This window comes from Symphodus melops, assembly GCF_947650265.1.
Source record: "Symphodus melops genome assembly, chromosome: 3".
Classification (NCBI taxonomy): domain Eukaryota; kingdom Metazoa; phylum Chordata; class Actinopteri; order Labriformes; family Labridae; genus Symphodus; species Symphodus melops.
The window spans coordinates 30,994,168-31,015,928 of NC_136693.1; the positions used below are offsets into that span (position 1 = coordinate 30,994,168).

General features: G+C 46.4%; 1 protein-coding gene across 1 annotated transcript in view; it reads right to left on the bottom strand.

Annotated features, from left to right (window-relative positions):
- mctp2b (multiple C2 domains, transmembrane 2b) overlaps positions 1 to 19,290 on the bottom strand; it is a 41,109-nt gene extending 21,819 nt beyond the window's left edge. Inside the window, exons 1-7 of the mRNA XM_079339274.1 lie at positions 18,778 to 19,290; positions 16,118 to 16,147; positions 7,414 to 7,513; positions 5,522 to 5,664; positions 4,462 to 4,538; positions 2,953 to 3,067; positions 2,786 to 2,818 (exon numbers count right to left, since the gene is read on the bottom strand). Of these exons, the coding sequence (XP_079195400.1) occupies positions 2,786 to 2,818; positions 2,953 to 3,067; positions 4,462 to 4,538; positions 5,522 to 5,664; positions 7,414 to 7,513; positions 16,118 to 16,147; positions 18,778 to 19,284 (1,005 nt within the window). The 5' untranslated portion in view covers positions 19,285 to 19,290. The remainder of the gene's footprint in view (positions 1 to 2,785; positions 2,819 to 2,952; positions 3,068 to 4,461; positions 4,539 to 5,521; positions 5,665 to 7,413; positions 7,514 to 16,117; positions 16,148 to 18,777) is intronic.
- Positions 19,291 to 21,761: the final 2,471 nt, after the last annotated feature.

Below are 21,761 nucleotides of genomic sequence, written 5' to 3' on the forward strand. Positions count from 1 at the left end.
ATCCATTTATACATCCATCCATTTATACATCCATCCATTTATACATCCATCCATCAAAACATCCATCCATCAAAACATCCATCCATCAAAACATCCATCCATCAAAACATCCATTCATGAAAACATCCATTCATCAAAACATCCATTCATCAAAACATCCATCCATCAAAACATCCATCCATCCATTTATACATCCATCCATTTATACATCCATCCATTTATACATCCATCCATCAAAACATCCATCCATCAAAACATCCATCCATCAAAACATCCATCCATCAAAACATCCATCCATCAAAACATCCATTCATCAAAACATCCATTCATGAAAACATCCATTCATCAAAACATCCATTCATCAAAACATCCATCCATCAAAACATCCATTCATCAAAACATCCATTCATCAAAACATCCATCCATCAAAACATCCATCCATCAAAACATCCATCCATCAAAACATCCATTCATCAAAACATCCATCCATCAAAACATCCATCCATCAAAACATCCATTCATCAAAACATCCATCCATCAAAACATCCATTCATCAAAACATCCATCCATCAAAACATCCATTCATGAAAACATCCATCCATCCATTTATACATCCATCCATTTATACATCCATCCATCAAAACATCCATCCATCAAAACATCCATCCATCAAAACATCCATTCATGAAAACATCCATCCATCCATTTATACATCCATCCATTTATACATCCATCCATCAAAACACCCATCCATCAAAACATCCATCCATCCATTTATACATCCATCCATTTATACATCCATCCATCAAAACACCCATCCATCAAAACATCCATCCATCCATTTATACATCCATCCATCAAAACATCCATCCATCAAAACATCCATCCATCAAAACATCCATCCATCAAAACATCCATCCATCAAAACATCCATCCATCCATCAAAACATCCATCCATTTATACATCCATCCATCAAAACATCCATCCATTTATACATCCATCCATCAAAACATCCATCCATTTATACATCCATCCATCAAAACATCCATCCATCCATTTATACATCCATCCATCAAAACATCCATCCATCAAAACATCCATCCATCAAAACATCCATCCATCAAAACATCCATCCATTTATACATCCATCCATCAAAACATCCATCCATCAAAACATCCATCCATCAAAACATCCATCCATCAAAACATCCATCCATTTATACATCCATCCATCAAAACATCCATCCATCAAAACATCCATCCATCAAAACATCCATCCATCAAAACATCCATCCATCAAAACATCCATTCATCAAAACATCCATCCATCAAAACATCCATCCATCAAAACATCCATCCATCCATTTATACATCCATCCATCAAAACATCCATCCATCAAAACATCCATCCATCCATTTATACATCCATCCATTTATACATCCATCCATCAAAACATCCATCCATCAAAACATCCATCCATCCATTTATACATCCATCCATCAAAACATCCATCCATCAAAACATCCATCCATCCATTTATACATCCATCCATTTATACATCCATCCATCAAAACATCCATCCATCAAAACATCCATCCATCCATTTATACATCCATCCATCAAAACATCCATTCATCAAAACATCCATCCATCAAAACATCCATCCATCAAAACATCCATCCATTTATACATCCATCCATCAAAACATCCATCCATCCATTTATACATCCATCCATCAAAACATCCATTCATCAAAACATCCATCCATCAAAACATCCATCCATCAAAACATCCATCCATCCATTTATACATCCATCCATCAAAACATCCATTCATCAAAACATCCATTCATCAAAACATCCATCCATCAAAACATCCATCCATCAAAACATCCATCCATCAAAACATCCATCCATCCAAACATCCATCCATCCATTTATACATCCATCCATCCATTTATACATCCATCCATCAAAACATCCATCCATCAAAACATCCATCCATCCAAACATCCATCCATCCATTTATACATCCATCCATCAAAACATCCATCCATCCAAACATCCATCCATCCATTTATACATCCATCCATCCAAACATCCATCCATCCATTTATACATCCATCCATAAAGATGTCAGACGTGTTATTTAAACTACAGAGCATGTAGAGATGGATCCACTCTTTGACATAAAGATGTCAGACGTGTTATTTAAACTACAGAGCATGTAGAGATGGATCCACTCTTTGACATAAAGATGTCAGAGGGGGGCAGTAAAGGTGGGGCCATTAGAACAAAGCGTGCTCTGTGGGAGAGCAACACAGCTAGCAGACTCTTATGGACTCGACTATTTGGGAATCCTTTCTAATTGTTCTTGTTGTCTACAGTCACTTTAGGAGACAGAATGTCAACATCTGTTAAATCAGTAAGTCACCGGAGGTTCACCTGGTCTGACAGAATCAGTATGGGGCTGAATGTAATCAGATTAAACTGACATCGGGACGTACAGATCAGACTATATCTCCATTCAGATGTTTTATTGTTTGGAGAAACGAGGTGTCAGATATTAATGTAGGGGAGATAAAAAGTGTTTTTTTTAAATAAAAAGGGGTCAGCACCTCGATCACCTCCTCCAGGGTTTATGCCCTCTGTTACATTTAACAGGTTCACTTTCCACTGAGTTTTTTAATGTGGTAATTTGCTGCCCTCTAGTGCACAGAATAAGTAATGACTCAGACGAAGCGTCAAACCAGGTAGTGTTCTGTTCCCTCCACCGTGTCTTACCCTAAAGCTTCGTTTCTGTCTCTGAGGCCAGCGCTGCAGCGGGAGCATGCATGTTAGGTGCAAAACACAACACAGAGGTTAGTCACCCGACAAGCACAAAACAATGCAGCACAAGTATCCCTACAGCTAGATAAAATGAAGTTAATATATATGGGAGGATGTCACACATGCTCTCTTTTGCTGTCTCTATCTCTGTGTGACAGACTCAAGTCCACCAGGACGACCCCCATGTCCTCCTCCAGGCTGTTCGGGTCGTCTAAGGGCAAAGACAGCTCGTTCACCCTGGAAGAGAATAAGGAATAATTCAGTGGCATTGAAGGGAGAATTCAGGCAGGCCCACTGAAACAGGGCAGTTTTACACTGGTGCAGTGTGGGTAATGTAGTTTTTACTTTCAGCTGATTTATACTGAGCAGAGCTTCAGAGCCGCTTAAAAACAAAAAACAAACTTTAGTCAAGAACTTAAACACACTAGAGAGACAAGAATACATAATAGGTATCAGGAGGACGTTCTAGAGTCTCTGTCTGAGCAGTGTTCGATGTGATGATGGGTAAGGTTCTGTCCTTCTGATTGGACGATAACTCTAGAATACTTCACGTTCATTTGCCTCTCCCACTAACACCTATTTTATGCTTGTAAACCAGTAGAACACGCAGAGCCTGACTTAAATACTACCGCCTCCACAAGGTGTGCACCTGTTATCATTCACGTTAACATTCTTAGTAGATCACCCACCAACCAAACATGACACGCACTGTAGCACTCTTTAACTGGTATCTTAGTATATCAGACAGGTGTGTAATAATCTGCATGAAAACATAAACTGCATAAATCAGCTGCATACAGATCCCTTGAGTTACAGCTGTACGATTTATGATCAGTGGAAGATGCACAGGCTTACTGAGATGAACTTTAAAACAGAAGTATCAGGAACTCAGGTCTCTGGTCAGTCAGAAAATGAAATTGAAATGATGATGCTTCTAACAGTTTTTATTCAACCACATCAAAACAGTTACAAAGAGTTAAAACACAGGGGTTCTCAACCTGAGGTTCGGGGCCTCCCCGAGGTCTCAGGATGAGTCAGAGGAGTGAGATGAAAATGCAAACCGCAAAGTAAAAGAATAAATTACAGCCACTCTTGAAATGATCGAGCTTTTTTGCCCTTAAAATACAATAATTTAATCTTCATTTAAATTTGTACTGAACGTAAACAAAATTCAACGGTGACTGCAGGACAAGATCTAATGCACAAATCATCCAGCTAAGACTAACGGACTGCAGTTCTCATCCATGCTAAACACCCATCAGCCCTCAGGGTGCTCTTCTTGCACGCCTCCATATGACACTGTAGATTTTGGTTCTGATCTCCTGAATGATTAATCTTCTCAGTCTGTTAAGTGAGCTTCTACTGCAACACTAACTTCTCCTTGTGGGACAATAAGGAGAATCTGAATCTGAACTAAGGGCCATGATCCCCTCAAAGAGGGGCATAGTTAGTTACTGAGCTCTTATCCTTTCATTAGGGTACACATCTTTTAAATGAAAGGGACGTTTTCCCTCTGAATGTGTATCTGTGATTTAAAGAATAAAACACTGATATTGATATATTTGCTTGAAGCTACACAGCCCCCACCACACTCAGTCAGAGTTAGGCTCAAACTCTCATTAAGGACTCACCTGTCAATCTCCAGGTCACTCAGGGTGACACAGGCGGAGCCCATAAAGTCATCTGTCGTCAGGTCACGGTCGTACACCTGTCATGTCAGAAGACAACAGCATGTCAACAACAGTGTTATTCCCTCTCCTCGTGCACGTCTCTGGAGTGATTCACTCTCCTCGTGCACGTCTCTGGAGTGATTCCCTCTCCTCGTGCACGTCTCTGGAGTGATTCCCTCTCGTGCACGTCTCTGGAGTGATTCCCTCTCCTCGTGCACGTCTCTGGAGTGATTCCCTCTCGTGCACGTCTCTGGAGTGATTCCCTCTCGTGCACGTCTCTGGAGTGATTCCCTCTCGTGCACGTCTCTGGAGTGATTCCCTCTCCTCGTGCACGTCTCTGGAGTGATTCCCTCTCCTCGTGCACGTCTCTGGAGTGATTCCCTCTCCTCGTGCACGTCTCTGGAGTGATTCCCTCTCCTCGTGCACGTCTCTGGAGTGATTCCCTCTCGTGCACGTCTCTGGAGTGATTCCCTCTCCTCGTGCACGTCTCTGGAGTGATTCCCTCTCGTGCACATCTCTGGAGTGATTCCGTCTCGTGCACATCTCTGGAGTGATTCCGTCTCGTGCACGTCTCTGGAGTGATTCCCTCTCGTGCACGTCTCTGGAGTGATTCCCTCTCCTCGTGCACGTCTCTGGAGTGATTCCCTCTCCTCGTGCACGTCTCTGGAGTGATTCCCTCTCCTCGTGCACGTCTCTGGAGTGATTCACTCTCGTGCACGTCTCTGGAGTGATTCCCTCTCGTGCACGTCTCTGGAGTGATTCCCTCTCGTGCACGTCTCTGGAGTGATTCCCTCTCGTGCACGTCTCTGGAGTGATTCACTCTCGTGCACGTCTCTGGCACTAAGTTAAAGTTTTGCTTATTCTCTCAACAGAATGAATCAATCCAGAAACACATGACCATGTCGGGAAAGAAAGAGAAGCTCTCAGCGATGAGTAAGAACAATCCCTCTGTGAATGATGATGAACTTCCTGTCATAACTTAATAACACATTTAGTCTGGTAAGAAAAGAGAGAGAGCTACCTTGATGTAAAGTTTCTGGCTCAGGTCCTTCACAGGTAAGGAGAAGGTCTCGTTCCATGTGGGGTTCAGGTCTTTATAAACCACCTTGCTCTTGTAGAAGGTTTTTCCTTCCAGTTTAAACTTCACATAGGGGTCGCTGGTTCCTGAAAATGAGCAGCAATATTTAATAAAACTGTTGGAGTATCAATGACTGATGGAACACATCACTGTGGTTTCATTTCTGGAAATAATAATCATTTTGGGGCAGCAGTAGCTCAGTCCGTCGAGACTAGGGTTCGGAACCAGAGGGTCGCCCGTTCAAGTCCCGATGTGGACCAAAATATGAAAGTTGGTCTAGTAGCTGGAGCTTTTCGAGCACTGCCAAGGTGTCCTTGAGCAAGGCACCGAATCCCCACCAGCTCAGGGGGCGGTTCCTGTGGGCAGAGCCCCCACACTCTGACATCTCTCCATTAATGCATGTCCACAGGTCCTGTTTGTACATGTGTGGGACTCAAGCCTGTCTCTACAATAACCAGATTAATAAAGTATATAGAATTTAAAAGGATAAAACATTTTAAAAAATAAAGCATAACTAACAGCCACACTCAGGAACTAAAGACGTTTGTTAAACTTCATATTCATGATACACCACTCCTTACACTTTAAAAGTGATTACCCAAAAAGCCCCCCCCCTCCCCCCCATCATTCTAACTTCCAGTAAACGCTCTGACCCGTGAGCTCGTCATCTTTCATGTGTAAGTCTTGAGGATGTGGTTTTCTCCTCCCCAACCGAAGGGACCACCACTTCCTGAAACACAAGCCAATCAGATCGTTGCTTCCGCTGTGAAAGCGGGCTGTCTCTGTTTGTGTGTTTACAAACATCTTCCTCCTTTTCTTTCATCACACGCAGAGAGTGAATGTGCAAAGGTTTACTTCTTCCCTTCACCACAGAGCACAGCTACAGAAAATAAGAATGCATTCACTGTCTCATGGTATTTTGTCCCTACAGGTTCACCGTAGATAAGCCTCCTCTAAGGTATAAAGGGGTCTGAGGAGGTCTGAGGGGGTCTGAGGGGTACTGAATGGTTCTGAGCAGGTCTATCTAGATATCCATCTAAATTAATCATTTGTAGCACCAAACACACAAATATGTTTGATATCGAGTCACTATAATAAAAGGCTGAAACTCACCTTCCCCTTTTTACACATCACATACTTTAGGTAACCGTTGGCAACCGCCCATTGTTGTTTGGACAACAGAGAGAAGCTAGAGAGCAAACAGCTGATCAAATAGAATGATGAAAGGCTGTAACCCTAACCCTAACAAATAAGACATGTTGTGAACAATAAGAGAGACGTGCTGCCACGCCACGCTCTGCTCTCTGTCCTGTATGAGCTTGCCAGCTGCTTGAGTACACACAGACACACGAGAGGGAACAGTGGGACTGAATGCTGGGTGTGGTTCAGACAGGTTCTGATACGCTGTGAGGAATCTGGCCTCAGCTGTTACACTGCAGGAGTGAACCTGATCCATCTTCACGGCTAAACACACACACAGGGAGGACACACGGGGCCGACACATGTTCCTCTGGTCACCTCAAAGTACCGTCTGAACACAGGATGTGTTAGTGATGGTGATATCAGGAAACTAAACTAAAACACCAAAGAATAATGACGAGATAAAAACACTACCTGAGGCACAGGAAGCAAGGAAAGCAAAGCAGTGCTGATGATGACATGATGACACAGGAGATCATTTGTGAAACCAACGACACCTCCGTATGAAACTCAACACATCCAGGCTGGAGTCACTTTAAACACGGTATCTCTCACATGAACAATCTTCTATATTGTAACATGCTGTTTACAGTGAAGGCCTCACTGAGTGATGCAGGCCTTACACCATGGCTTACCACAGCGGTCCCTGATCACCAGGTTTCGTCCTTCCTTCAGATTGATGGTGAGCAGGAAGGAGCGAGAAACCACACTGGGGGTCTCACTGCCGCCCTCGATCTGCATAAACACACAACAAAACATGATCAGGTTCGGTTGGCCTTGGAGCAGTATGAGTGCAGACCACGGGGGGGGGGGGGCGGGGGGGTCAGGCTCAGGGTGAGGGTCAAGGTCAGGGTCAGGTGTCTCAGGTCAGCACTAAATGAGGTCATAAACCCGACCAACCAGACCATTAAAAATCTTATTGAAACAGCTGCTCATGTAAAGTTATTCTATATTTTACATTACATGTGATCATGTGATCATGTGATCATGTGGTCATGTGATCATGTGATCATGTGGTCATGTGGTCATATGGTCATGTGATCATGTGATCATGTGATAGTGTTATAGTGTGATCATGTGATCATGTGATGATGCAGTCATGTGATCGTGTGATAATGTGATGATGCAGTCATGTGATCGTGTGATAATGTGATGATGCAGTCATGTGATCGTGTGATAATGTGATGATGCAGTCATGTGATCGTGTGATAATGTGATAGTGTTATAGTGTGATCATGTGATGATGCAGTCAGGTGATCGTGTGATAATGTGATGATGCAGTCATGTGGTCATGTGATCATGTGGTCATGTGATAGTGTGATTATGTGATAGTGTGATTATGTGATAGTGTGATAATGTGACAGTGTGATAATGTGATCATGTGATCAGTGGTCGTGTCATCATGTGGTTATGAGATCATGTGGTCACGCAATAGCGTGATCATGTGATAGTGTGATAATGTGATCATGTGGTCATGTGATCATGTGATCGTGTGATCAGTGGTCGTGTGGTCATGTGATCATGTGGTCATGTGATCATGTGATGATGCAGTCATGTGATCATGTGGTCATGTGATCATGTGGTCATGTGATAGTGTGATTATGTGATAGTGTGATTATGTGATAGTGTGATAATGTGACAGTGTGATAATGTGATCATGTGATCAGTGGTCGTGTCATCATGTGGTTATGAGATCATGTGGTCACGCAATAGCGTGATCATGTGATAGTGTGATAATGTGATCATGTGGTCATGTGATCATGTGATCGTGTGATCAGTGGTCGTGTGGTCATGTGATCATGTGGTCATGTGATCATGTGATGATGCAGTCATGTGATCATGTGGTCATGTGATCATGTGGTCATGTGATCGTGTGATAATGTGATGATGTTGTCATTATTTGGTCATGTGACTGGGGTCATCAAGTAAATACTCTCTTATTGCAGCTTAAAGCCAAACCTGCTTCCTGTCTCTGCAGGGATTTTTTTAATCACTATTAAAGCCTTCGACCAATGAGAGCATCGTTCACGGAAAAACACACAATAATACACACTCACACAATAATACACACTCACACAATAATACACACTCACACAATAATACACACTCACACAATAATACACACTCACACAATAATACACACTCACACAATAATCTGGGTTTAAACTTTGAGTGTGTGTCCTGAAAATATGTTCCAGTGCAGAGAGTCAAAAAACACAATGTCATAAAACTACAGACAATACACACAAACAAACACACACACACACATCCACACACATTGATGCATCAACAAAAACACACACACTAACACATCAACACATCCACACAAACTCATCCACACATCAACACACACACACACACACACACATCAACACATCCACATACACATTAACATAGACACACACACACACACACATCAACACATCCACATACACATTAACATAGACACACATTAACAAACATTAACACACACACACACACACACACACACACACACACACACACACACACATACACACACTGATGTACGTTTTTTTATAGATTGCTTCATCTTGACAACTTTCTTTATAGCAGAATACAAAGAACATTAGAATATTTTGGCCAGTGACTGCAGAGTCCTGGTCCAGCATGTTAGCAGTGACTGCAGAGTCCTGGTCCAGCATGTTAGCAGTGACTGCAGAGTCCTGGTCCAGCATGTTAGCAGTGACTGCAGAGTCCTGGTCCAGCATGTTAGCAGTGACTGCAGAGTCCTGGTCCAGCATGTTAGCAGTGACTGCAGAGTCCTGGTCCAGCATGTTAGCAGTGACTGCAGAGTCCTGGTCCAGCATGTTAGCAGTGACTGCAGAGTCCTGGTCCAGCATGTTAGCAGTGACTGCAGAGTCCTGGTCCAGCATGTTAGCAGTGACGGCAGAGTCCTGGTCCAGCATGTTAGCAGTGACTGCAGAGTCCTGGTCCAGCATGTTAGCAGTGACTGCAGAGTCCTGGTCCAGCATGTTAGCAGTGACTGCAGAGTCCTGGTCCAGCATGTTAGCAGTGACTGCAGAGTCCTGGTCCAGCATGTTAGCAGTGACTGCAGAGTCCTGGTCCAGCATGTTAGCAGTGACTGCAGAGTCCTGGTCCAGCATGTTAGCAGTGACTGCAGAGTCCTGGTCCAGCATGTTAGCAGTGACTGCAGAGTCCTGGTCCAGCATGTTAGCAGTGACTGCAGAGTCCTGGTCCAGCATGTTAGCAGTGACGGCAGAGTCCTGGTCCAGCATGTTAGCAGTGACTGTAGAGTCCTGGTCCAGCATGTTAGCAGTGACGGCAGAGTCCTGGTCCAGCATGTTAGCAGTGACTGCAGAGTCCTGGTCCAGCGTGTTAGCAGTGACCTGGTCCAGCATGTTAGCAGTGACTGCAGAGTCCTGGTCCAGCATGTTAGCAGTGACTGCAGAGTCCTGGTCCAGCGTGTTAGCAGTGACTGCAGAGTCCTGGTCCAGCGTGTTAGCAGTGACGGCAGAGTCCTGGTCCAGCATGTTAGCAGTGACGGCAGAGTCCTGGTCCAGCATGTTAGCAGTGACTGCAGAGTCCTGGTCCAGCAGTGACAGCAGAGTCCTGGTCCAGCATGTTAGCAGTGACTGCAGAGACCTGGTCCAGCATGTTAGCAGTGACGGCAGAGTCCTGGTCCAGCGTGTTAGCAGTGACTGCAGAGTCCTGGTCCAGCATGTTAGCAGTGACGGCAGAGTCCTGGTCCAGCGTGTTAGCAGTGACGGCAGAGTCCTGGTCCAGCATGTTAGCAGTGACTGCAGAGTCCTGGTCCAGCATGTTAGCAGTGACGGCAGAGTCCTGGTCCAGCATGTTAGCAGTGACGGCAGAGTCCTGGTCCAGCATGTTAGCAGTGACTGCAGAGTCCTGGTCCAGCGTGTTAGCAGTGACTGCAGAGTCCTGGTCTAGCATGTTAGCAGTGACTGCAGAGTCCTGGTCCAGCATGTGAGCAGTGACGGCAGAGTCCTGGTCCAGCATGTTAGCAGTGACGGCAGAGTCCTGGTCCAGCATGTTAGCAGTGACTGCAGAGTCCTGGTCCAGCATGTTAGGAGTGACTGCAGAGTCCTGGTCCATCATGTTAGCAGTGACTGGAGAGTCCTGGTCCAGCATGTGAGCAGTGACTGCAGAGTCCTGGTCCAGCATGTTAGCAGTGACTGCAGAGACCTGGTCCAGCATGTTAGCAGTGACTGCAGAGTCCTGGTCCAGCATGTTTGCAGTGACTGCAGAGTCCTGGTCCAGCATGTTAGCAGTGACTGCAGAGTCCTGGTCCAGCATGTGAGCAGTGACTGCAGAGTCCTGGTCCAGCATGTTAGCAGTGACGGCAGAGTCCTGGCCCAGCATGTTAGCAGTGACGGCTGAGTCCTGGTCCAGCATGTTAGCAGTGACTGCAGAGTCCTGGTCCAGCATGTTAGCAGTGACTGCAGAGTCCTGGTCCAGCATGTTAGCAGTGACTGCAGAGTCCTGGTCCAGCATGTGAGCAGTGACTGCAGAGTCCTGGTCCAGCATGTTAGCAGTGACGGCTGAGTCCTGGTCCAGCATGTTAGCAGTGACGGCAGAGTCCTGGTCCAGCAGGTGAGCAGTGACGGCTGAGTCCTGGTCCAGCATGTTAGCAGTGACTGCAGAGTCCTGGTCCAGCATGTTAGCAGTGACTGCAGAGTCCTGGTGCAGCATGTTAGCAGTGACTGCAGAGTCCTGGTCCAGCATGTTAGCAGTGACGGCTGAGTCCTGGTCCAGCATGTTAGCAGTGACTGCAGAGTCCTGGTCCAGCATGTTAGCAGTGACGGCAGAGTCCTGGTCCAGCATGTTAGCAGTGACTGCAGAGTCCTAGTCCATCATGTTAGCAGTGACTGCAGAGTCCTGGTCCAGCGTGTTAGCAGTGATGGCAGAGTCCTGGTTCAGCAGTGACTGCAGAGTCCTGGTCCAGCATGTTAGCAGTGACCTGGTCCAGCATGTTAGCAGTGACTGCAGAGTCCTGGTCCAGCATGTTAGCAGTGACGGCTGAGTCCTGGTCCAGCATGTTAGCAGTGACTGCAGAGTCCTGGTCCAGCAAGTTAGCAGTGACGGCTGAGTCCTGGTCCAGCATGTTAGCAGTGACGGCAGAGTCCTGGTCCAGCATGTTAGCAGTGACGGCAGAGTCCTGGTCCAGCATGTGAGCAGTGACTGCAGAGTCCTGGTCCATCATGTTAGCAGTGACTGCAGAGTCCTGGTCCAGCATGTTAGCAGTGACGGCTGAGTCCTGGTCCAGCATGTTAGCAGTGACTGCAGAGTCCTGGTCCAGCAAGTTAGCAGTGACGGCTGAGTCCTGGTCCAGCATGTTAGCAGTGACGGCAGAGTCCTGGTCCAGCATGTTAGCAGTGACGGCAGAGTCCTGGTCCAGCATGTTAGCAGTGACTGCAGAGTCCTGGTCCATCATGTTAGCAGTGACGGCAGAGTCCTGGTCCAGCATGTTAGCAGTGACTGCAGAGTCCTGGTCCAGCATGTAAGCAGTGACGGCAGAGTCCTGGTCCAGCATGTTAGCTGTGACTGCAGAGTCCTGGTCCAGCATGTTAGCAGTGACGGCTGAGTCCTGGTCCAGCATGTTAGCAGTGACTGCAGAGTCCTGGTCCAGCATGTTAGCAGTGAGGGCTGAGTCCTGGTCCAGCAAGTTAGCAGTGACCTGGTCCAGCATGTTAGCAGTGACTGCAGAGTCCTGGTCCAGTATGTTAGCAGTGACGGCTGAGTCCTGGTCCAGCATGTTAGCAGTGACTGCAGAGTCCTGGTCCAGCATGTTAGCAGTGACGGCAGAGTCCTGGTCCAGCATGTTAGCAGTGACGGCTGAGTCCTGGTCCAGCATGTTAGCAGTGACGGCTGAGTCCTGGTCCAGCATGTTAGCAGTGACGGCTGAGTCCTGGTCCAGCATGTTAGCAGTGACTGCAGAGTCCTGGTCCAGCATGTTAGCAGTGACGGCTGAGTCCTGGTCCAGCATGTTAGCAGTGACTGCAGAGTCCTGGTCCAGCATGTTAGCAGTGACTGCAGAGTCCTGGTCCAGCATGTTAGCAGTGACTGCAGAGTCCTGGTCCAGCATGTTAGCAGTGACTGCAGAGTCCTGGTCCAGCATGTTAGCAGTGACTGCAGAGTCCTGGTCCAGCATGTTAGCAGTGACTGCAGAGTCCTGGTCCAGCATGTTAGCAGTGACTGCAGAGTCCTGGTCCAGCATGTTAGCAGTGACGGCAGAGTCCTGGTCCAGCATGTTAGCAGTGACTGTAGAGTCCTGGTCCAGCATGTTAGCAGTGACGGCAGAGTCCTGGTCCAGCATGTTAGCAGTGACTGCAGAGTCCTGGTCCAGCGTGTTAGCAGTGACCTGGTCCAGCATGTTAGCAGTGACTGCAGAGTCCTGGTCCAGCATGTTAGCAGTGACTGCAGAGTCCTGGTCCAGCGTGTTAGCAGTGACTGCAGAGTCCTGGTCCAGCGTGTTAGCAGTGACGGCAGAGTCCTGGTCCAGCATGTTAGCAGTGACGGCAGAGTCCTGGTCCAGCATGTTAGCAGTGACTGCAGAGTCCTGGTCCAGCAGTGACAGCAGAGTCCTGGTCCAGCATGTTAGCAGTGACTGCAGAGACCTGGTCCAGCATGTTAGCAGTGACGGCAGAGTCCTGGTCCAGCGTGTTAGCAGTGACTGCAGAGTCCTGGTCCAGCATGTTAGCAGTGACGGCAGAGTCCTGGTCCAGCGTGTTAGCAGTGACGGCAGAGTCCTGGTCCAGCATGTTAGCAGTGACTGCAGAGTCCTGGTCCAGCATGTTAGCAGTGACGGCAGAGTCCTGGTCCAGCATGTTAGCAGTGACGGCAGAGTCCTGGTCCAGCATGTTAGCAGTGACTGCAGAGTCCTGGTCCAGCGTGTTAGCAGTGACTGCAGAGTCCTGGTCTAGCATGTTAGCAGTGACTGCAGAGTCCTGGTCCAGCATGTGAGCAGTGACGGCAGAGTCCTGGTCCAGCATGTTAGCAGTGACGGCAGAGTCCTGGTCCAGCATGTTAGCAGTGACTGCAGAGTCCTGGTCCAGCATGTTAGGAGTGACTGCAGAGTCCTGGTCCATCATGTTAGCAGTGACTGGAGAGTCCTGGTCCAGCATGTGAGCAGTGACTGCAGAGTCCTGGTCCAGCATGTTAGCAGTGACTGCAGAGACCTGGTCCAGCATGTTAGCAGTGACTGCAGAGTCCTGGTCCAGCATGTTTGCAGTGACTGCAGAGTCCTGGTCCAGCATGTTAGCAGTGACTGCAGAGTCCTGGTCCAGCATGTGAGCAGTGACTGCAGAGTCCTGGTCCAGCATGTTAGCAGTGACGGCAGAGTCCTGGCCCAGCATGTTAGCAGTGACGGCTGAGTCCTGGTCCAGCATGTTAGCAGTGACTGCAGAGTCCTGGTCCAGCATGTTAGCAGTGACTGCAGAGTCCTGGTCCAGCATGTTAGCAGTGACTGCAGAGTCCTGGTCCAGCATGTGAGCAGTGACTGCAGAGTCCTGGTCCAGCATGTTAGCAGTGACGGCTGAGTCCTGGTCCAGCATGTTAGCAGTGACGGCAGAGTCCTGGTCCAGCAGGTGAGCAGTGACGGCTGAGTCCTGGTCCAGCATGTTAGCAGTGACTGCAGAGTCCTGGTCCAGCATGTTAGCAGTGACTGCAGAGTCCTGGTGCAGCATGTTAGCAGTGACTGCAGAGTCCTGGTCCAGCATGTTAGCAGTGACGGCTGAGTCCTGGTCCAGCATGTTAGCAGTGACTGCAGAGTCCTGGTCCAGCATGTTAGCAGTGACGGCAGAGTCCTGGTCCAGCATGTTAGCAGTGACTGCAGAGTCCTAGTCCATCATGTTAGCAGTGACTGCAGAGTCCTGGTCCAGCGTGTTAGCAGTGATGGCAGAGTCCTGGTTCAGCAGTGACTGCAGAGTCCTGGTCCAGCATGTTAGCAGTGACCTGGTCCAGCATGTTAGCAGTGACTGCAGAGTCCTGGTCCAGCATGTTAGCAGTGACGGCTGAGTCCTGGTCCAGCATGTTAGCAGTGACTGCAGAGTCCTGGTCCAGCAAGTTAGCAGTGACGGCTGAGTCCTGGTCCAGCATGTTAGCAGTGACGGCAGAGTCCTGGTCCAGCATGTTAGCAGTGACGGCAGAGTCCTGGTCCAGCATGTGAGCAGTGACTGCAGAGTCCTGGTCCATCATGTTAGCAGTGACTGCAGAGTCCTGGTCCAGCATGTTAGCAGTGACGGCTGAGTCCTGGTCCAGCATGTTAGCAGTGACTGCAGAGTCCTGGTCCAGCAAGTTAGCAGTGACGGCTGAGTCCTGGTCCAGCATGTTAGCAGTGACGGCAGAGTCCTGGTCCAGCATGTTAGCAGTGACGGCAGAGTCCTGGTCCAGCATGTTAGCAGTGACTGCAGAGTCCTGGTCCATCATGTTAGCAGTGACGGCAGAGTCCTGGTCCAGCATGTTAGCAGTGACTGCAGAGTCCTGGTCCAGCATGTAAGCAGTGACGGCAGAGTCCTGGTCCAGCATGTTAGCTGTGACTGCAGAGTCCTGGTCCAGCATGTTAGCAGTGACGGCTGAGTCCTGGTCCAGCATGTTAGCAGTGACTGCAGAGTCCTGGTCCAGCATGTTAGCAGTGAGGGCTGAGTCCTGGTCCAGCAAGTTAGCAGTGACCTGGTCCAGCATGTTAGCAGTGACTGCAGAGTCCTGGTCCAGTATGTTAGCAGTGACGGCTGAGTCCTGGTCCAGCATGTTAGCAGTGACTGCAGAGTCCTGGTCCAGCATGTTAGCAGTGACGGCAGAGTCCTGGTCCAGCATGTTAGCAGTGACGGCTGAGTCCTGGTCCAGCATGTTAGCAGTGACGGCTGAGTCCTGGTCCAGCATGTTAGCAGTGACGGCTGAGTCCTGGTCCAGCATGTTAGCAGTGACTGCAGAGTCCTGGTCCAGCATGTTAGCAGTGACGGCTGAGTCCTGGTCCAGCATGTTAGCAGTGACGGCAGAGTCCTGGTCCAGCATGTTAGCAGTGACGGCTGAGTCCTGGTCCAGCATGTTAGCAGTGACTGCAGAGTCCTGGTCCAGCATGTTAGCAGTGACTGTAGAGTCCTGGTCCAGCATGTTAGCAGTGACGGCAGAGTCCTGGTCCAGCATGTTAGCAGTGACAATGTTTTGCTCATTCAGATAAGACAGAAATAGAAACCCCTACCTTACACACACACACACACACACACACACACACACACACACATTAACACACACACACACACACACACACACACACACACACACACACACACACACACACACACACACACACACACACACCCAGTAAGGAGCTGTTCTCACCTGGTGGACGTCAGCGTTCAGATCTTCGTTCTGCAGAGAGAAAAAGGTCAGATAATATTAACACACACACACACACACACACACACAGATAATATAACACACACACACAGATAATATTAACGCACACACACACAGATAATATAACACACACACACACAGATAATATAACACACACACACACACACACACACAGATAATATAACACACACACACACAGATAATATAACACACACACACACACACACACAGATAATATAACACACACACACACACAGATAATATAACACACACACACACACACACACAGAGAGATAATATAACACACACACAGACAATATTAACACACACACACACACAGATAATATAACACACACAGACAATATTAACACACACACAGATAATATAACACACACACAGACAATATTAACACACACACACACACACACATAATATTAACACACACACACACACACAGATAATATAACACACACAGAATATTAAGACACACACAGGTAATCTTAACACACATACACACACGCACACACAGATAATATTAACACACACACACACACACACACACAGATAATATAACACACACAAACACAGATAATATTAACACACACACACACACAGATAATATAACACACACACAGACAATATTAACACACACACACACATAATATTAACACACACACACACACAGATAATATAACACACACACACAGAATATTAAGACACACACAGGTAATCTTAACACACACACACGCACACACAGATAATATTAACACACACACACACACACACACAGATAATATTAACACACACAAACACAGATAATATTAACACACACACACACACACACACATACACACACAGATAATATTAACACACACACACACAGATAATATTAACACACACAAACACAGATAATATTAACACACACACACACACACACACACACATACACACACAGATAATATTAACACACACACACACACACACACAGATAATATTAACACACACAAACACAGATAATATTAACACACACACACACACACACACACATACACACACAGATAATATTAACACACACACACACACACACACAGATAATATTAACACACACACACACAGATAATATTAACACACACACACACAGATAATATTAACACACACAAACACAGATAATATTAACACACACACACATACACACACAGATAATATTAACACACACACACACAGATAATATTAACACACACACACACATACACACACAGAGATAATATTAACACACACACACACAGATAATATTAACACACACACACACACACACACAGATAATATTAACACACACACACACACACACACACACACAGATAATATTAACACACACACACATTAACACACACACAGATAATATTAACACACACACACACACACACACACTCCTCTTCAGCGTCATGGTTTACGGAGCAGCTGAACGAGCAGGAAGAACATAAATGCTGATTGTCATGTTTCTCTGTTTGGACACATTTCCTACATGTGGTCAGGGTCGACCTGCGTTCTCTCTCAACCATTGACCTCCTTTCAGGGCTCCTTCCTGTTAGCCTCTGCATAGTAAACAAGGCGTCCTCCCCTCAGGCCGCCGTGTCCACGGTATGTGACTGTGCCAGTTTGGCAGATTCAACAGAGGTGTGACTCCCTCTGTTTATCTGCTGCTGTTCACTGTAGATTCAAGAAGGCTTTGACTTCACGTTAGTTCAACTTTGAACATCCTCTGTAAACACATGTGACGCTACACACCCACTACTGTACACACACACACATACACACCTGACGACTCATGACAACAACATGATGGGAATACCTGAGAAACAACACAGGACTTGACAAAGGTAATCTCCAGGACTTTAATGACCTGACCCGGGGAACATGACGGCGCTTTACGCTTTCTTTAGGACGGCTGGAAATAATTAGACTATGACCTCTAAGAAGACGAGTCACACTGGGCGCAGCACGTCTTGTTAGGTGATGGATGAGATCCAGACTGAACAATAAAAAGTCTTCAGTCACAAAACGGAGAGAGAGCTCCTATCACATGTTTGAGTCGAGTGGTGTTTGAGGTTTTCAAACAGGTGTTCATATAACTGCATCACAGGTAAGGCAAGTTTATTTATATAGCACTGACACAAGGCAGTTCACACAGTGCTGTATAGACATACAAACAGAAACACATTCAAACTAAGCTTTAGGAAAGAGTGCAACAGTGCAAAAGGAAGACATCATTAAAAGACAGAAGAATGTAAAAGTACTGGATAAGGTAACACCTTGTGTTGGTGCAGGGCAGACAGTGTATCTCTAATGTAAAGAGTGAATAATAAAGTTTGAAGGCTGATTTAAAGGAGCTGAGTGTGGCAGCAGTCCTCAGGTGTTCAGGGAGTTTGTTCCACAGGTGAGGAGCTTCTGACTCTGGGAACACTGAGTAAACCTCTTCTACCTGAGCGCTCTGGATGTTTTATACTCTATAAGTAGATCTGACATGTATTTAGACCATTCATCCTCTGACAAACAGGTAAAGGTGTTGTTCTCATGATGACCCTGAACTCTGTGTTACTGAACCTCCAGAAGCATTAAAGAAAAGGATTCTGCAGAGTGCTCACCTGTGAGTTGTCCTTTGAGACCCCCGCTGAAGGGGGGTCCGGGCTGTAGACAGTCATCATCTCGGGCAGGCCCAGCTCCTCAGGCTCCATGCCCCGTGCAGCTCTGTACTTTGTCTCTGGAGAGCTCGTCTCCTCCTCATAGACACTATTGAATGAGTCATGAGAGGAAGGCCAGTCTGTGCTGTCTGTGCTCATTCTGTGTTCACTCCTCCCTGCTCCTCCCCCCGCCCCCCTCCTCAGGCCACGCTCTCCTCCTCCTGGGCTCTGAGCAGGCTTGACGAGAGGTGAAGACGGGCTGCTGTAGCTGGGAGAGTTGTACTGTTGGAGCTGCATCCTGGGGGTGTTGGGGGCGTCCTCCTGCCTCATGTTCCTCATGTCGGGAACAGACGAGCTCATCCTGTGCTCAAGCTGGACGGACGACTTGCTCCGGCTGCTTTTGTCTCGCCCAAAGTGTGGCATCATCCTCTGGCGGAGATTCCGCAGCACGCCCGGCTTTTTAGAGTCCATGATGGGGTAGGTCTAAGACAGCTGCAGTAAAGACACAAAGAGGAGTCAGTCCCTGCAGGAATCCTTTCCTAACCTGATGGAGCAGAGTGATGACTACAGGCAGCTCTCTGGATTGCTGCGTTGCTGCATGAGGTGAAGTTAATCATTGTTTCTGTCTCTCTGCTGTTCCTCGTGTTGGAACCTGGAAAGCATCTGATTCTCTTGAATCCACGAACAGACTAAACGTTATCAGCAAAGACAAACCAGGCCGCTTGAATTTCCCTCGGGATCAATAAAGTATCTATCTATCTATCTATCTAGTTCTGCCATCGACACAAACCCTAGCAGAACCTTCCACGCAGACATGACGACAGTAAAAACAAAATGGCGATGTGAAAGAAGAATGACGACATTGACGCTGTGAGATGAAGGAACATTTATTGTAAATTATTCTAAATGTCTTTTGGATTATATTATGTTAATTATTACATAAGAACCCTAACCCTTCGTTCTAACGTCATCACATCGGTTGTTCTGATTGGTGGGGTACCACCTTACCGTCTGTCAAGGCTGTTAGTGAAGTCACAAGTTCACGACTCTCTGATCACCGAATCAGACACAGTGACCAGAACCATCAGAACAAACAGAGAACATCTCTCTGAACCATCAGAACAAACAGAGAACATCTCTCTGAACCATCAGAACAAACAGAGAACATCTCTCTGAACCATCAGAACAAACAGAGAACATCTCTCTGAACCATCAGAACAAACAGAGAACATCAGTCTGAACCATCAGAACAAACAGAGAACATCTCTCTGAACCATCAGAACAAACAGAGAACATCTCTCTGAACCATCAGAACAAACAGAGAACATCAGTCTGAACCATCAGAACAAACAGAGAACATCAGTCTGAACCATCAGAACAAACAGAGAACATCTCTCTGAACCATCAGAACAAACAGAGAACATCAGTCTGAACCATCAGAACAAACAGAGAACATCAGTCTGAACCATCAGAACAAACAGAGAACATCTCTCTGAACCATCAGAACAAACAGAGAACATCAGTCTGAACCATCAGAACAAACAGAGAACATCTCTCTGAACCATCAGAACAAACAGAGAACATCAGTCTGAACCATCAGAACAAACAGAGAACATCAGTCTGAACCATCAGAACAAACAGAGAACATCTCTCTGAACCATCAGAACAAACAGAGAACATCAGTCTGAACCATCAGAACAAACAGAGAACATCTCTCTGAACCATCAGAACAAACAGAGAACATCTCTCTGAACCATCAGAACAAACAGAGAACATCTCTCTGAACCATCAGAACAAACAGAGAACATCTCTCTGAACCATCAGAACAAACAGAGAACATCAGTCTGAACCATCAGAACAAACAGAGAACATCTCTCTGAACCATCAGAACAAACAGAGAACATCTCTCTGAACCATCAGAACAAACAGAGAACATCAGTCTGAACCATCAGAACAAACAGAGAACATCAGTCTGAACCATCAGAACAAACAGAGAACATCTCTCTGAACCATCAGAACAAACAGAGAACATCAGTCTGAACCATCAGAACAAACAGAGAACATCAGTCTGAACCATCAGAACAAACAGAGAACATCTCTCTGAACCATCAGAACAAACAGAGAACATCAGTCTGAACCATCAGAACAAACAGAGAACATCTCTCTGAACCATCAGAACAAACAGAGAACATCAGTCTGAACCATCAGAACAAACAGAGAACATCAGTCTGAACCATCAGAACAAACAGAGAACATCTCTCTGAACCATCAGAACAAACAGAGAACATCTCTCTGAACCATCAGAACAAACAGAGAACATCAGTCTGAACCATCAGAACAAACAGAGAACATCAGTCTGAACCATCAGAACAAACAGAGAACATCTCTCTGAACCATCAGAACAAACAGAGAACATCAGTCTGAACCATCAGAACAAACAGAGAACATCTCTCTGAACCATCAGAACAAACAGAGAACATCTCTCTGAACCATCAGAACAAACAGAGAACATCTCTCTGAACCATCAGAACAAACAGAGAACATCTCTCTGAACCATCAGAACAAACAGAGAACATCAGTCTGAACCATCAGAACAAACAGAGAACATCAGTCTCAACCATCAGAACAGAGAACATCAGTCTGAACCATCAGAACAAACAGAGAACATCAGTCTGAACCATCAGAACAAACAGAGAACATCAGTCTGAACCATCAGAACAAACAGAGAACATCAGTCTGAACCATCAGAACAAACAGAGAACATCAGTCTGAACCATCAGAACAAACAGAGAACATCTCTCTGAACCATCAGAACAAACAGAGAACATCAGTCTGAACCATCAGAACAAACAGAGAACATCTCTCTGAACCATCAGAACAAACAGAGAACATCAGTCTGAACCATCAGAACAAACAGAGAACATCAGTCTGAACCATCAGAACAAACA